The 18,034-nt window shown below is 40.5% G+C and overlaps 3 protein-coding genes across 3 annotated transcripts; 1 reads left to right on the plus strand and 2 right to left on the minus strand.

Moving 5' to 3' along the window:
• Window positions 1-557: 557 nt before the first annotated feature.
• Window positions 558-3,117, plus strand: LOC310830425 (olfactory receptor 11G2-like; the record flags this gene model as incomplete). The annotated part of the gene is made up of 2 exons (XM_083710209.1): window positions 558-1,484; window positions 3,064-3,117. The coding sequence occupies 2 exons, from the start codon at window positions 558-560 to the stop codon at window positions 3,115-3,117; spliced, it is 981 nt and encodes a 326-aa protein (XP_083566335.1).
• Window positions 3,118-4,452: 1,335 nt separating this feature from the next.
• On the minus strand, window positions 4,453-5,412 carry LOC310830426 (olfactory receptor 11H6-like; the record flags this gene model as incomplete). Its single annotated transcript, XM_083710210.1, has 1 exon — window positions 4,453-5,412. The coding sequence occupies one exon, from the start codon at window positions 5,410-5,412 to the stop codon at window positions 4,453-4,455; it is 960 nt and encodes a 319-aa protein (XP_083566336.1).
• Window positions 5,413-9,081: 3,669 nt separating this feature from the next.
• LOC310830427 (vomeronasal type-2 receptor 26-like) lies at window positions 9,082-16,267 on the minus strand (the record flags this gene model as incomplete). Its single annotated transcript, XM_083710211.1, has 5 exons — window positions 9,082-9,983; window positions 10,953-11,079; window positions 11,197-11,424; window positions 11,998-12,855; window positions 15,977-16,267. The coding sequence occupies 5 exons, from the start codon at window positions 16,265-16,267 to the stop codon at window positions 9,082-9,084; spliced, it is 2,406 nt and encodes an 801-aa protein (XP_083566337.1).
• Between the last annotated feature and the right edge of the window lie 1,767 nt (window positions 16,268-18,034).

Raw genomic sequence — 18,034 nt, forward strand, 5'->3', positions numbered from 1 at the left:
TTCATTCATAAGTCTGTTCAGTCTTGATTCTGCATTAAACTGTACTTTAATAGCTACAAGAAAACTCCCATTTAAAATAGAATTTTTAATGGATTTTCTTGAAAAATACACATTTCTAAAATATATCCTTTATGAAAGCATGCATTTCTAAATATAATTTATCCCAAGATTCACATTTTGTAGATATGTACACACACAAGCATCATTGCAAAATTAGGAGAAAGGCTGGTGGGCAGCTATTTAATTTCAATGAATTAAATGCCTCATTTCAGGTTCCAGGAGCCAAGTGACGATACTTCTCTAAGACTGTGAACAATATTCACAATAAGGGGGTCAAGGGGTCAACCTTGGATATGTTCAAGATTACACTAACCCAAGCCAAACTATTCTGAATACATTTACCATGTTTACTTTTTATAATCAACTGTGATCTGAAAGAGAAGTTGGAAGCATCACTTTCCCTTACTTTTCCTCTGTCTTTCAGTGGTACAGAGAGACAAGAAGGCAGACATAACCTCTATGCGGTTTACTGTGATCATTCATCCATCTGGTTCCAAATGGAGATGGACAATACGACTTCTGTCCAGGAATTCATTTTGCTGGGATTTGGAATTGGACAGCACAAACGGTTCCTGCTCCTCATTTTTTTCACCATTCTCTACATGCTCACTTTGGCGGAGAACATCACCATTATCACACTGGTGTTTCTAGACAACCACTTGGCTCAACTTCCCATGTATATTCTACTGAGCAACTTCTCCTGGTTAGAGATGTGCTACATATCCACCACTGTGCCTCGCATGCTTTTTGACCTAGCCTCCCCTCAAGGGGTCATTTCTTTCCATGAGTGCTTCCTCCAGTTCTACATTTTCTTTTCACTTGGTTGTACTGAATGCTTCTTCCTCTCAACCATGGCCTTGGACCGGTACTTGGCTATCTGCTGCCCACTACGCTACCCACACATAATGTCCCCACACTTCTGCTACACTCTGGTAGCTCTATGTTGGGTTGTTGGTTTCCTGTGGTACCTTGTCCCAGCAGTTTTGATCTCCCTGTTGTCCTTCTGTGGATCTAACACCATTGACCACTTCTTGTGCGATCCTGGACCAATTCTGGCCCTGGCATGCCCTCCACTCGGAAATGCTCCCCTCTTCAGCCAGATTTGCCTCAATGGTCTGATTATAGGCAATGTCTCCTTTGTTGTGCTGTCCTACAGCACTGTAATTCTCACCCTGATGAAAACCTCTAACCAAGGTAATCGTAGGAAGGCCTTCTCCACCATATCATTCCACATTGTGGTGGTCACACTTTTCTACGGTTCAGTTGCAGGGATGTACTTGATTCCAGGTGGAGAAAGCCAATCAGAGGTCACCAAGGCAGTGACCCTCTTCTACACAGCCATCACACCCTTTCTCAACCCTTTGATCTACTGCTTGAGGAATGATCAGGTGAAAGAGGCAGTGGGCAGGTTGCTGAGGAGAAAGGTGAGGTCACTGGGGAGAAAGCAAACAACTTAAAAAGTGGGCAGAGGAGGCAACAACAACAAAGCAAAGCACCCAAGTATGTACAGCTGATATGTACAGAGCTGTATAGAGAAAAGCAACTTTCTCTGCTGATGTGTTTTGCACAGCACACCAAAACAATCTAAGGTATGATAAGAAATCAGGAATGAGTTCATAGTTACCTATTGACCACAGTTCAGGCAGTTCAGTTCTTAGCTATAAGAAGAAACAAGGCAAGGCAGTTCAGTTCTTAGCTTTAAGAAGAAACCCGAAACCATTTGTTGGGATTTTTCACAATTTGTCTGATGGCCAGTTGCTAAATTATAATGAAATGAATCTCACCACCCATGATAACATCAGGGTTGGGAAGCCTATTCAGACCAAAGGCTGTGTTGCCTTCTTGTCAATCTTCCAGAGGAGCATATGGGAGTGGGCAGGGCCAGAGGTGAAAGCAGGCAGAGCACTGAATGTGAATTCTAGCTTTGTATTGTGGGTTAGTTTCTATAAATATTCATACAACCTTCTCTGTTCTCCAGCCAAACAAGCAAGAGGCATCAGCTAAGTTCAAGGAAACATTCCATCAAGGGAAAAACACTTGAGGTGTGAAGCAGGGTTAGTGAGAGTGTGACTTGGGAAGAGGAGTGTGACTGAGGACCCCCACCCTGCATTTGGAGTAAATTCTAATTATTTTCACTTTAATAACAAAGAAATATGTCATTGTAAAATGATTATTTTTTGGTAAATATCTCCCAGGCGGGCTTATGGAAACAGTGAGGATGTTGGCATAAAGCAGACAAGGTCACTGATTTTCTTAACAGTTGCAACAGGAAGCAGAGATAGAAGCTTTGCATCATCCTAGTGAGCTGTTATTGGATGAGAAAACCTCTGTCAATTTCTAGTTCTTATCACTTATGTTTAGTCTTTATTAGTCTTTGTTCCAAATCTGTGTATACTGTAATTTGTGGTGGGTGTTTTGCAGTCTCTTTTATTTGTATAAAGGGTAAAGTGATGCCACACTAAGAATAAGCCTGGTATTGATTGTCCCTTGAATAAATCATTTTGGTGGGTTAACTGTTCTGGAATGGCTATAAGCCTATATAGATACAGTGGTACCTCGGGTTACAGACACTTCAGGTTACAGATGCTTCAGGTTACAGACTCTGCTAACCCAGAAATAGTACTTCGGGTTAAGAAATTTGCTTCAGGATGAGAACAGAAATTGTGCGGTGGTGGCACGATGGCAGTGGGAGGTCCCATTAGCTAAAGTGGTACCTCAGGTTAAGAACAGTTTCAGGTTAAGAACGGACCTCCAGAACAAATTAAGTTCTTAACCCGAGGTACCACTCTATAGACATACAAACAAACATACACATATCCAAACTTAGGCCTTTCATTGTTGTGAAGTGATCCATCTGGCTGCAATATAAGCATGAACAGTTTAAAATTGTGTATATTGTGTAATATTTTGCAATTTTCTTAATAAAAAAATCATTTGAAATTGTGCTCATTGTATATTTATAAATTTGGATTACATTTTAAAATGTTTCTTTATTGTAAACAGCTTCAAGATATGCAGACATTAAGTGATCATGAGGTGAAACAAACAAACAAATAAATGTATCTTACTAATTCCTTAGATTTAATATCCTTGTTAATGTAGCCAAGTACTCTTTTCTATTTGCTCTATATCTTTAGATGACCTCAATAAGTGGTTTCATACACTGTAGATGTTAAACAGCACAGAACATAAGAACTTAACTGGATCAGTCCAGGGGCCCATGTAGACTAGCATCCTCTTCTCACGGACCAAGCAGATGCCTATGTGTATACACACAAGCACAACAGCAATTCACCCCACCAGTGTCTTCCAGCAACACAACAATGTAGGGAGACTGTAGCCACAGTGTCTGGTAGTCATTAATAACATTATTATAATTAGTAGTAGTATTTTAAATTGTGCGGTCGCCTTCAGGCGGCTACTTTGGAAGCCTGGAGAGCGAGAGGGGTCGGTGCGCACCAACCCCTCTCACTCACTAGGCTTCAGTGAAGGCAACCCAAAGCCTCAGGAGTGTGGCAGGAGTTCCCACTGCGCTCCAGAGGCTTCAGATTCCTTTCAACCTGCTCTTTGGGGCTGGTGGGGGGAAGCCCACCGCCAGCCCCAAAGAGCAGGTCGGGGAGCAGCGGAAAGGCGCGCAGCCTTCTTGCTGCTCAGCGAGCTTCTCAAGGCTGCCAGGGAAGCATGGGTTCCCCCCCCCCCAACCCCAAAGAGCAAAGAAGCCAAGACGGCGAGCGGGATGCATCCTGCTCGCTGTCTTGGTTTCTGCCATTGCCGCGCGCAACCTCTCCAGCCGTGCGGCTATGGCAATACCCCCACCTCCTGCAAAAGCCCACAGGAGCCGCACACGATGAGGGAGAAGGGACTGACTGGCTGCGTCAGTCCCTTCTCCCTCCTGAGGAAAAGCCCGCAAGAGCAGCACGGAGCTTGTGTGCGGCTTTGGGGGGCTTTTCCTGCCTGCCTGCCCCCTGCATTCGCTCCATAAGGCGCACACACATTTCCCCTTACTTTTTAGGAGGGGGAAAGTGTGTTTTATGGAGTGAAAAATACAGCAAACCAGCTGGCATTCTCTTTCTCTCCTTCCTGCTTGGTCTCTGTACTGTTTGTGCCGAGCCACTTGCTGGTAGCTGCACATGGTAGTGACACATTCAGGAAATACCATTTTTTAATATTCTCTTAAGTAAAACAAAGACAAAACCAAAACCATGCTAGTATAAACTGGCCAATGCATCATACTTCTAGCAGCAAGAATTTCATGTAAAAATAATAATATTACAGAAATGTGATACACCCATCTGCTATAATAAGTGCAACAACTCATCCTACCACAATTTTTATTGGGGAAGGCTGGTGTTGTTCTTCTCCTTCTTCTTTTCTTCCAAAATTTTTACACTATCAATATTCTCCAGGGCACCAACATTTCTCCATTCTCTTCAACAACCTCCCTGCTGCCTCTTTGATCTTATCATTCCTCAGACAGTAGATCAGTGGGTTGAGGACAGGTGTGATGGCAGCATAAAAGACTGTTGCTGCCTTTGTGACCTCTGAGTTGCTTTCTCCACCTGGAGCAGCTAAGTATACCCCCGCCACAGAACCATAAAAAATCGTCACCACCATTAGGTGGAAGAATATGGTGGAGAAAGCCTTCCTACAACTTCCTTGGCTAGAGGTTTTCATCAGAGAGAGAATCACTGCACCATAGGACAGGATGACACACAATAAGTTACCCAAAATCACAGCATTTACGAATATCTGATGGATGAAAGGAGCATTTCCTAGTGGAGGGCAGGCCAGAGACAGAAGTGGCCCAGGATCACACAACAAATGGTCAATGACGTTTGGTCCACAGAAGGACATCTTGGAGATCAAAGTCACTGGGACAATGTTCCACAGGAAGCCAAGGATCCAACAGGTAGCCATCAGGGCATAGCAGGCATTCTGGGACATAATTTGTGGGTAACGCAGTGGGTGGCATATGGCTAAATACCGATCCAAAGCCATGGCAGAGAGGAAGAAGTCCTCAGTGCAACCAAGAGAAAAAAAGATGTAGAACTGGAGGAAGCAAGCCTGGAAAGAAATCTTCCCATGAAGGGTTATTAGGTCAAAGAGCATGCGAGGTATAGTGGTGCTCACATAGCATATCTCCAGCCAGGAGAAGCTGCCCAGAAGGAGATACATAGGAAGTCGTGACAAGTGGGAGTCTAGAACGACCAAGGTGATAATGGTCATGTTCTCAGCCAAAGTCAGCACATAGAAAGTGGTCAAAAAAATGAGGAGCAGCAAATGCTTCTTTGGCCCACCTCCAAATCCTAGCAAAATGAATTCTGTGACATCAGTCCCATTGGCCATCTCCATCTGCAATCACAAAACAGAAACACAGTCACATACCAAGAGTGAGTATCATCTCCCTGTCTGCCTGTGGATTCAGCAAGCTTATCATTTGAGTATAGTGTGTGCTGAGGGAATAAATCCTTACGCTGAGAGGAAAACACTACCACAAACCATTCTCTCTCTCTCTCTGCTTTCACTGACTAACCAGGCATGCTGCTTTTAAGGAGGACAGCAGAATATTCCGCCTCCTTCATTTTAGATTACATATACTTATTCTTGAGAATGCATATCAGTTATGAGGCATAACAAGTAATTGTGTTGCATCCATTTAAATTATTTATTTATTGAGGGGAAAATTATAGGCCACTTAATCAGAAGATTCTCTAAATTATGAACATAATAAAGTAGTCAATAGCACATAGATAAAGACTTAAAGACAAATATATAGGTAGGTAGCTAAGTTATAGCTGAATTATACCTCTTAGGACCAAAATATGTAAACTTTCAGAAGAATATAGGAAGCTGCCTTATACCAAGTTGGCCATTGCTCCTTTTTCCTCAGTATGGTCCACACTGATGGGCAGCAGCTTGTGAGGTTTCCAGTGAGGTGCTCCAGAGATACTCTGTATGCAAAGCAGTTGGTCTACCATTGAACTATGACCCTTCCCAAGTATTCTAAACTTACCTATGACTGCTAAAATGTGCATCACCATATCATTATCAGATTGGTATGTGAGAACATGGAATATCTAAATGGCACTTCCCAGATTATGTTGGACTCCCCAATCCCATCAGCTCCAGCCAAGATAGCCAATGGTCCAGGATCATGAGAGTTGTAGTCCATCATCCTCTGGAAGTGCATCTTGTTGACTACCTATGTTCTTATTTCTTTGAAACATCCTTTTAGTCCATAGGAGTGGACTTCCTTAATCTGGGATCTTTTTGACTGTTTGATTATTTGATTGTTGTTAGCCACCCTGAGCCCGGCTTCAGTTGGGGAGGGCGGGATATAAATAAATTTTATTATTATTATTATTATTATTATTATTATTATTATTATTATTATTATTATCTGTTGTCATCAACATAGTCATTTCTTTTTATGTGTGTAGGAATCTAGTGCTAGTGTATTGTTTGTTTGTTTGTTTGTTTGTTTGTTTGTTTGTGTATTATGTATTTTGTGTTCTTATTTTGTATTTTTTGTGGTTGTGAAGCATCCCGATTTAGTAAGAAATCAGGGGTGGACAAGTTTTAGCACTCTGTATGCTGTTGGATAACAACTCTGAGGAATTCATCTGAGAGCCCTGTACTTGTTTCTTTCTCTCTCTCTCTCTCTCTCTCTCTCTCTCTCTCTCTCTCCCTCCTCCTCCTCCTCCTCCTCCCTCCCTCCCTCCCTCCCTCCCTCTGAGACCCTCTTGCATTATGGTGATGATGTTGTCAATGTCGTTGTTGTTGCTGCTGCTGTCATTGTAAGCTTCTCTGGGATCTTTTTTAGATTATGAGTGTGGTAGAAATGGTATAAATAAGTAAGTAAGTAAAGATCTTTCTTCCCTACTTTCCTCTTTGTCTCAGATGATGTGCCATATTGGTGTGTCAACATTTCCTTGCCCATAATCTTTCTGAATAGGGCTACCCATTGAAATACATCCCCTCTGGTCTCTTACCACAGTCTCCTTTGCCTTGTTAAAGGTATCAATTTATGTACCTCTGTAGCATGTAAGGAGTCAATCCCTCCAGCAGAAGGCTCACCACCTTGGCTGTGTCGGAGTTCACAGATTGTGAAAAGAAATATATAGTTGTTTCCTGTGTCCTTTAGAAAGAGATGGTAGACTTGTCTGTGGACTAATGCTTGAATGCTGGTGTTAAATATTCAGCAGCCCTTGGAGATGTGTCTCTAAGGAATGTTCTCATTATCCAATAAAACAAACTCTCTTTTGGGACGGAACATCTTCATTTGCTATAGTGAAACATGGGTAATTCCATAGGCAATTGTCTGTTATTTTGAATTGAAGACACACAACTGTTCAGGGTGGTAAAAACAAAAGGGAATTGTGAGGAGCTCCAAAAGAGTCTTTCCCCACTGCATAAATGTGCATTAAATTGAGGAGGGGCAGAAATGTAACTCAGTGTAAATAAGAGTAAAGTGATGCACATTGGAACCAAAAATCCTAACTTCACATACACACTAATTAGGTGTGAACTAGCATGGAAAGAGATGTTGGCTTAATAGTAGACAGCTTGGTGAAATTGTGGAGCCATGTGTGGCAGCTGTGAATTAATTTCATGTTAGGGATCTGTGATGGGATGATGAGCTGCTTGTGCGTAAAAACTTAGTCCCTCAGAGCTTGGGCATGGTTCTCAAAACTCTGCCTTAAGCGGAGCCCCTTAAACATGACTCCCTTAATCGCTAGCAGAATCCGACAGTGGGCGTTTGCGGAATCTGCTCCAACATAAAAGTTCCTTAACGGAAACGCATCTTCGGGATTCTCGGCGCGACAGTTTCCGGCAAGGAGTGGGTGTACCTATGGGGGGTCCTGAGACTTCTCCGCTGTTTTCACTAGCAGTCTCTCGGAGCCCTCCCTCCGACTCACTTTCTCTCTGAGCTCTTTCCCTCCCCCTGCTGGTACCTTCCTCTGCTGCTGAGTCTCTCTTAGCGTCCGAGAGCCCTTCCACCGCCTGCCTTTCCGATGGCAGTTCCCTGACAGGATCGTCGGGAAAGGGGTTGAAAATAAAACTGTCAATTTCTTGAAGATTCGCAGTACCTAATCTTAAGTGGCGTAGAAAGTCTGCTCATTTAAGTAATATTCTTTTTAACCTGCAAGCTTCGGGTTCCATAGTTTAAAATGGAATATTTTCTACAGTCACTCCCTTAACAAAAAAACAACAGTAAGTCAGATTTTATGGTATGGAAAGAATGGAAGGCAAAACTGCTGCCTCTTGATGCACCCCTACTCCCAATAACTAAACTCTTCTCATTCCACATAGCAATTTGATCATGCTCATTCACCAGATTGGAATCAATGGGTTTACAAATTAAATGATTTTTAAAAACAACAAAAACAACAACATAGCTCCAGAAAATAACTTTATATTGGGTGACATCCCCTGCAGCTGGCTATAGATTTACCAGGTCATACACTTTCTAAAACAATCAAGTATATCAGCTCAGGCACCATGCGACCGAAATAGTTTTGAATAACTTGAAAGATAAAGATCCAAGCCTCCAGGGAAGGACATTATTTTTCAAATATTCAAAATTGGCAGAAAAATCCAAACAGTGATTTATACCTCAATTCCAATTAAAATATAACATGATGGTGGCAATTTAATATGATAATGAACAAGACAATTGCGTCAATTCTGTATTTTTCTAAGCTGCTGCCTTTGGTTCAGTTCAGTCCACGACACAATAATAAAACATTTTGGGGAACATATGAAGCCCAGTACCCCATCACTGGAGGCCAAGATCTCCACAGCAGCCATTCTGTATATTATCCTTATATGCTCAGATATGTTAGAATACAGGAATTTAACAAAAATATTATCACAGATTTATAAAGAATTATTCCTCAAGTAAGCATACAGATTGCATTCCATTTACATTTTATTGAGGGAATAAAAATAGTTGCAAATATCCCATTGCTTTATCACAGCTGATTTAAGATGTATAACGGCTACAGAATGTTAGATATGTCAATCCTTTCTTCTTCTTAATTGCTCCCTGCTGTTCAGCTGAGGCATCACCAGAATAATATAACATTTTGGGGAAAATATACAGCTTAGTAAGCCAGCACTGGAGGCTAAGATGGAGAAGATCTCCACAGCCACCATATATTTTCCTCTTGTGCTCAGATAGGTGGGAACAAAGGACAGCCACACACTGCAAAATACCAGCATGCTGAAGGTGATGAACTTGGCTTCATTAAAACTGTCTGGTAACTTCCTAGCTAGGAAGGCTACAGTGAAGCTGACAATTGCTAGCAAGCCCATAAAGCCCAAGACACTGTAGAACATGGTGACTGAGCCTTCATTACATTCCAGAACAATTTCTTTAGTTACAGAGTGCATATCAAAATCTGGGAATGGGGAAGACGTTGCCAGCCATACACAACAAAGAACAGCTTGAATCAGGGAGCAGGAAAGAACAATGGAGGTGGCCTGTTGTTTCCCCACCCATTTCCTCATCCTGGAACCTGGTTTGGTGACCCTGAAAGCAAGGACCACAATGATTGTCTTGGCCAACACACAAGAAACTGCCACTGAAAAGATGATGCCAAATGCTGTTTGTCGAAGGAGACACGTCACTTTCTCAGGTCGACCAATGAATAGCAAAGCACAAAGGAAGGCGAGAAAGAGGGAGGTGAGGAGAGTATAGGTGAGGTTCCGATTGTTGGCTCTAACTATGGGAGTGTCTCTGTGTTTAATAAAGACCCAAAGCACCAAAGCTGTGGTGAAAGAAAGGGAAAGAGCAAGAACTGCCAAAGCAATCCCCAAAGGTTCTCCATAAGACAAGAAACTGATGTCCTTTGGCATGCATGAATCCCGTTCCATGTTTGGGTATTGATCTTGTGGGCACTGAAGGCATTCATCCATGTCTGAAAACAAACAACAAACAGCATGATCAGGTTTCTATATGTTGCAGCAGAATTTGTGTTGTTGTGATGTAGTAATATGAAATATCAGACTTACAAATGTCAAACTTTCATTGGCTAGAAATAGATTGATCCCTAAGTAGATTAAATAATGTTTAAATAGATCCCTAAAAAGATTGTGTTGCACATTTATAGATGTGCAAAATTCAATATATAGTTATACTCCCATCCACATATGGGTCCAATCACTTTTTTTAAATATACAGCAGAGTTTTCCAAACTGTGTGTTGTGACACTTTAGTGTGTCAGCTGCAGTGTGTAGGTGTGTCAAGTGAATGCTCCACACACTTCTCCTGGGGTTGGAAACGAAGCGGGCAGATCATGAGATATGTTGTGTCCCCATACATTTCATTATTAGAATTTATGTATGTGTCTCTATATCTTATAAGGGGTTAGTTTAATCTCCAGTTTGCTAGTAAAACTGAATTCCTGTGTCACGAAATGATGATGCATGTCTAAAGTGTGCCAACAATATGAAAAGCTTGAAAAGCTCTGATATAACAATATAAATTTATAATTCTTTCTTTTTTTCTATTTTCCATGACTTCTCACCAGATCATTCTTTGGACATTGAACATGCTCAGTCCCTTTGTGTGTGTTTTTTAAAGAAAAGGGTTTGTCAAAAAGAATTGTGTTCCAATTCTGCAATCATGCTTTTTCCCAAAATAAACATTATACCTCCTTCTTCTGAATGAGTGGTGGTTTTTTCTTCTCTCCTCCCTGTTTGGTGTACATAATGACCAGCTCTGAATGACTTGGGACTACTATTGCTAAGTTTATCAGGCTGTATCCTCATATGAGGAACCATAAACTTTACTGAATTCTGAGGAATGTTCTCAATTTAAGGGAAATGAATGTCTGAATACCTGAATGACAGTACATTTGATAGGCTGTGTGCATGATGTCTCTTACCCATCTGGTTGGAAAACTTCCCTTGTGGACACAGAATGCAATCATAGCAGCAAAATGGTTCCCCTTCCTTCTTTGCTTTATGGTAACCCAAAGGGCATTTATCATTACAAACAGAAAGGGGCTGCACCTGTCCACAAATGAAAGAAGAGGAGGTTTTCTCTTTTGCAAGCTTGTATATCAACATTGGGAACTGTGAATAACTCTGGAAGTAATAGATATGGTACAAAATATGAATGGACCTCACCTGGTTAAAACTGCTGGGCCACACAAAGTCTTCATCCCAAATCCTCAACACTTCTTCTTGGGGAGCCATGGAGTCTATATTTCCCACTTTGATTCTCTGAAAGGACTGATTTGGAAATGTGATCCAGTTTATAATATCAAATCCAGCCTCTAGCTCTCCATTTTCATTGAAGGAAACCTTTTCCCCAACAGTATTATTAAATACTATTCTCTTAACAAAGTGGTTAAGCTAAAGAAAGAGGGGATAAAGAAAAAAGTCAATGGATATGTCAAAGGCTGTGGATCATTCCCACTTTATTCCAAACTCTTGAAAAACTTTATGCCTGATAATCGTAAATATAGAGAGAAGATGTGCACATACCACCTTGAGGTAGTAATTAGTAAAGCAATCTTAACCCTGCAGGGCAGCAGCAGGATATGACAGGGAGGAATAGCCACCACTGCATCCACAGCCATATCACTCACACCTGCTGTGGGGGAAGGCAGAGACAACAACACTCTACACCATGCTCATCATCATGTCTTTTTGAAATTTACACAGATTTTCAATTATTTTTATAATCTTTTGAATCTGGTGAGACCTTGGGCTTCAGCAAATTCATGAAGGAAGCAAGAAATCTATTGCTAGTATTCAATGCTGCTTTATACATTCTCAGGAAACAGAGACATCATGCATCTGAAAACCAGGCCCTAGGGAAAAACAGTGGGAGAATACTATTGCTATCTGGTTGGCTGGTAAAGGAAGGCTCTGTACTGATCGAGCGGGATCCTTCTTTTGTTCTTGGTGTATTCGGGACATTACCTTCCATAATTCTTGATGCTGAAGCTTTACTCCTCCATCTACTATCATTCTGCCTTTGTATCTAGATGAATCCATGGCCTGCAGTGCATGTGCTATTGCAAAGGCAGCTGTGTAGACAGTGTAGCTGTGGCCAGTCATGCTCATTTCAAAAACAGATGCAGGAAGAGTCTCCAACTTCTCCTCTCCACTGCAGATTTCTTCATTCTGTAGGTCTACCATAGCTCTGGGGAACAGACACCCAAATGCCTGCTCCCAGAAAACCCTAACGAAGCCATCTTCCTTCTCTGAAGTGGGGTTTCTCATCAGAAGAAATTTCTGGAATCCTAAAACTTCACTGGAGTGAACAGCAAAGGATATAGCACCATGTAGGAAGTCTATGTCCCAATCTCTTTGAAGAGGAATGGAAGTGAACTCCATCTCAGCTGTCATTATCCAGACTTTACCATTTCTCTTTGTTGATATATGCTCATATTCTGAAACCTTAGAAAATATCCTCAGGATGAGCATGGTCTCTATTTCACCATGAATGACTAATGCAATGACAGTGCTCTTCATAATGATTTCAGTCTTCTCAATTACATCTCCCACCATATCATTAATAGTACTGGAAAAAGACACTTTGAGAAGTCTTACTATGAAATCAAAGCAGATACCTTTCTGGGCAAACATGGGGATAATATTCTGTTCAAACCTCTCTCCATTGTCATCGTGCCGAGAAATTACTCCAATCCATGTCCACTTGAAATATAGCAGTATGTGGAGAATTGTCTCATATTGAAGCTTCAAATTTGGGAACATTTGGAGATAGAAAGCAGCTTGGGTTTTCTTATCTATCACCACAGGAGAGCCATATATGATCTAATGGAAATTTAAAAAGTTAAGAAGTGAGGAGACCTGTAGTGGCCAGCAGGGTAGGACAAGTGTACTCAGAGATTCTGTGATGTTCTGGAAAGGTGAGTAGCAGGGTGAAGCAGCAGTAAGATTTGTGCAGTGCAGATACACTGATGAAGTCAATATGACACTCCCACCTGCCTCCCCACCTGAAACATTGCAATGACTCAAGTTCAGGGAGGTTAGGTGAGCACTCTGCTGATTGTTACTGGTTGTTACTTCAGCAGCCCACAGAGTGTGGACCTAGAGTTTAGCAAATACTTTAATATTTTCATTTTTTATATTATCACTTACCGTCCAGCTATTTAATATTTATTTTAATGTATGCATGGCGGGTGAGTTCAGGTGGGAAGTGGTTCCAGGTCCCAATGAGAATTGAGAGCATCTTTGAATTGGAGTCTATGTCAGATGTCAAAACAGAAGTTGCAAATTTAAGCAGTGCCTTTTGCAAATGAGGGAAGAGTTTGCCCTGTCCTTTGTCCCTATCAGATGACAAAATTTCCCCCTATGCTCTCTTTGGGACATGGGTGGCACTGTGGTCTAAAGCACTGAGCCTAGGGCTGGCCAATCAGAAGGTCAGAGATTCGAATCTCCGCGACTGAGTGAGCTCCTGTTGCTCAGTCCCAGCGCCTGCCAACTTAGCAGTTCGAAAGCATGTCAAAGCAGCTTAGTCATGCTGGTCACATGACCCGGAAGAACTGTTTGTGCACAAATGTCAGCTCCCTCGGCCAGTAAAGCGAGATTAGCACCGCAACCCCAGAGTCGTTTGTGACTGGACTTAACTGTCAGGGGTCTTTTACCTTTTTTTTTTTTAATGCTTTCTTTATGGAATTAGTTTTGCCATGATTTAAATCCTCTTCTATTTTCCGAGCTCTTGAATGGTGCATCTTAATGTACAACAAACTGTCTGAGGGGGAAAGAGTTTATTCTCCTTTTCTCTTCTCCTTAATTTAAATCTAGTACATCTAGCCTTTGGCTAAGAGGCTCTAACCCCTGTTTTTATAACTGATTTCATCAATTTAAATGGAATTGTTCATCTTCTTAAGGATTTATTTGTTCTTGCATACAAATGCATCAAACGTCATAACTATGAGTCTCCTATTCCTATAATCTTCCTATAATCTTATATGGAGAAATGGGGTAGGAACAATGTACACAAACTGGCCAAGAAGGGGGAGAAACCTGAACACAGAGAGATCACTTCTGAAACAGTGATGGTGGAAGCAGTTAATGACAAAGAACAAAGTCCATGTGCCTCTTTATTTACAGAGTGGGGGAAAGCCTTTAATGCTGTTAAAAATCATCTACAAAAATAAGTCAGAAAACACACAAAAAAATAGAAATAGCTCCAAATGAAGCTACAGAACTGAGTGTGGGGGGAAATCTAATCTTTCTAAAATGTAAGAGGAGAATTTAAATTTGATATTCTGAGACACTACAGAAGATACAGCAGGAATTAATTATTTTTTAAAAAATAAATCTTACTAACATGATGGGCAAGAAAAATGCTAGAAGTCCTCATAACAGACATAGAGATTGCTCGTTGCAAGCAAAAAATGCAGTATTTTTTCCCATCATATTATTATTATTTGCTTTGAGAAATTTCTCATTAAGGACAAATTCATGAAAACAGTGGCCAATAGGTAATCAAACAGGAATGCTGCTGCAAGAGAAAGAGAAAGGCAGGCCCTGAACTTTGCTACAGAGAAATTACAGACACCTCAAATACATTATTATTGGGGCAAATATTACTGGGGCTTAGGAAGAAGAAGAAGAAGAAGAAGAAGAAGAAGAAGAAGAAGAAGAAGAAGAAGAAGAAGAAGAACCACCAAAAACTTGTGAAGCCACTCAGTGTTGTATTTTGGAAGTCACCCTCTTCTAAGAAATGTAAACCTCACATCTGGCAAATGAGAGAAGAGCCCAGAAACATCGATCCATTGCATTAAAATTCTTTCTCCTTATCTCTCATCAATTTAAATATTAGCTTTCTTAAATTCCAAAACCTAAAAAGTAAGTGCTCTTCCTCACTGCTCTTATTCAATTAGCAACTTTTGGTTGATAGGTTAGTTATAATAAAAAGTTATTTATATAATAGAGTTAATTCCTCATGCAATCCATATAAATAATATCATTTACTTCCAATATGCAGAGGAAGTGTAGTTCATAATTTTTCATATATTATTCACTTTCTCCTCTTCAAGTTAGTGTTGTACCTTTGCAGGCTAAAACACAATTTAATTGTCATGTTACAGGATTCCAGGACTCTGCTTAAGGTCATTTGCATATTGTTCATTGTTAATGTTCTCTTTTATTTTTTGCATGCTTGGAACCCTGACTGGGCACAACTTTACTGAAAGCAATATATTTGCTGATCATCTGGATAATCCTTTTTTACTATACGTTGGGATTTGCTATTTATTTGATAGTGTTGCATGACAGATGTCATTTTCAATTATATATTTTATATGTCTGAGTTTTTCCAAGGTAATACCTTGAAATGTTAAAGGTTTTGGCAATCAAATTGAATACATCTTAACGGTGGGATCTTATGTACAGTGATACCTCGGGTTACATACGCTTCAGGTTACATACACTGCATGTTACAGACTCCGCTAACCCAGAAATAGTACCTCGGGTTAAGAACTTTGCTTCAGGATGAGAACAGAAATTGTGCTCTGGCGGTGCGGTGGCGGCAGCAGGAGGCCCCATTAGCTAAAGTGGTGCTTCAGGTTAAGAACAGTTTCAGGTTAAGAACAGACCTCCAGAACGAATTAAGTACTTAACCCGAGGTACCACTGTACAAGCATACAGCATCTTGAATTAGATACTGAATGCCAATTGCTGGGTATGGCAAATGTGGACAGTGATGTTGCACTCATGTCCTGCTTGTGGACTGCCTCCAGATATTTTGTTGGCCTCTTTGAAAAAAGAATTCAGGGTTAGGTAGGTTCCTGGCCTGATTCAGTAGGACTTTTCATATAGTCTTACTTCTGGAAGCCTCACTTGCAAATACAACTGTTAAAAAGAAAACCTTTACAAGTAAAAAGATGAGCAAATGGTTTGTTTATCTTTCCTACTGTCTGCATACCTGAGGAATTTTATAGATGCACAGGGTATCTGCCATGTAGAGACAGACTTCAGAGATAGGTCCCCCAATGACTGCTCCTAGATTGTTCTGACTATCACATTTGTAGTTGGGGGTGAATCTGTCCAGTGTAGAGAAGAGTTCCAATGATGCTTGATAGGTCCATCTTGTGTCAAAGTAGCTATTATAGATATGAAAGCCCAAGGTGACGTTAGGTAAAATCTGGGGATTTTCACTGATTTCTTTTAAAGCAAATATCAAGGCCAGGCTATGCTGATAGATCTGGGTCATCATCCTGTAATTAGAGTTACTTGCACTGTGAGAGTGGTTTTTTTCCAGAATGTGACATATGCTTCTCTTCAGTTAAATGCATTATTACTGAATACATTATAGTATAATGGTTCTGATCTAGATAAGCATTATGAAATATTGTCACATGCATCTGTACTTTTATATTTTGTTTTCACCTGCACAATGCTGATACAGTATTCTGGGTCTGGATCTTTGAAATTTCCAGGTGTTGGAGGACTTTAATTACATAAACTGAAAAAATTGATTTCAATTGCTTTAGTTGACTATGACCCACAGAGTTGCTGTTCAAAATGGGATCAGATAGAAATCAAATGAAATGAAATACAGCTTAGGAAACCAAGAAGCTGACATATTGTCTACATTGGCTGTCTGTGGATCTCTGACGTTTCTATTAAAGAAACTTTCCCTGCCCTATTTCAAGATGCCAGGCATTGAAAAAGTGACCTCCTGTGTACCATGATGCTTTGAATGACAGCAATTTCCACTTATCAATACTTTCTCAGAAAATATGACCATATAAAAGTAACAGTCCAGAGAAAGCAGTAAACATAGTTGCTCAAAAATAAAAAGGACCAAAATTTAAAAATTAATCCTCAACCCCAGTCACAGCTCTCTCACAGTTCCTTCACTACAACCTGGAAATTCTTAAATACTTAACACTCCTAAGCAGAAAACAGTAGGGTCATCAAAATGCTGAAGGGTAATGTGGCATAGCTAGGACAGATATATGATATTATAAAGGAACTTTTTTAAAAAGAAAAACAGCAAAGCCTTACACAGTGCCTTCAAAGATGTTATTAGAAGGCAGTTCTCTGAAATTGATTGGAATCGAAAATCTATATATCTGAGCTATAATGCTGGCAATGATGTAGTCTCCTGGTTGATAAAACTTGTGAAGAATAGGAAGAGAGTTGCTGACACTGCATTTGATGTCAGGTGTCTTGTATGCCACCAGAGGCAAAAAGAACAGGACTGCCAGTGGCAGTAGCTTCTGTGAAAGAATTCCTTCTCTACACCCATTCTCTTGCCTCCACATTATACCTAGCTGGGCTCTGTGCTGAGTCCCACAGCCTGATTTGAATGGCCCCACACAGGATGATGTGTGGCTCAGACTATGCCTTCTAAAATGTCCATGATCTGATTTACAAAGCCCTCAGACCAAATTGGATGGGGAATAGTTATTGAATCCTTGTATCTTGTAGTTTTCGTCTTGGTTACTACAGCTGCCTTGAGACCGGAAGAAGTAGTAGCATGTAATCACAATTAATTAGATAATTATAAGTGAGATAATCACCTATTCAGAATTACAATTTCTGTGAGACATTGCAGACATTTTGTCTCCCCAGATAGCAAGAGATATTGAGGCATCTACTGATTCACATAAAAAAAGGCCTTCTGTATAATGAGATATTCATAAGAAAAGAGTACCACAGAAAAAGTTTGCATTTGTCTTAAAAGTGGACATGTTATTCATTCATTCATTCATTTATATATATATATAATTGCATGGTTAAGTTCTCTTGGGTGGCAGGAGATACCAAGGTTCTTGCTGACTAACATCAAGAATGAAGGGTTTCTGTATAATAAGATATTCAGAAAAGAGCATCACAAGAGAAGTCTGCATTTGACAGACATTTTATGCATTCATGTCTGTTCATTCATTTATATTATTGTCTTTTTAGCTGTTTTCAGAAAGAACAGGCAACAGGTGTGCATCATAGATCAGAACAGAGGAAGAAAATCTGAAAG

This window comes from Podarcis gaigeae (assembly GCF_964106915.1).
Source record: "Podarcis gaigeae genome assembly, chromosome: 13".
NCBI lineage: Eukaryota > Metazoa > Chordata > Lepidosauria > Squamata > Lacertidae > Podarcis > Podarcis gaigeae.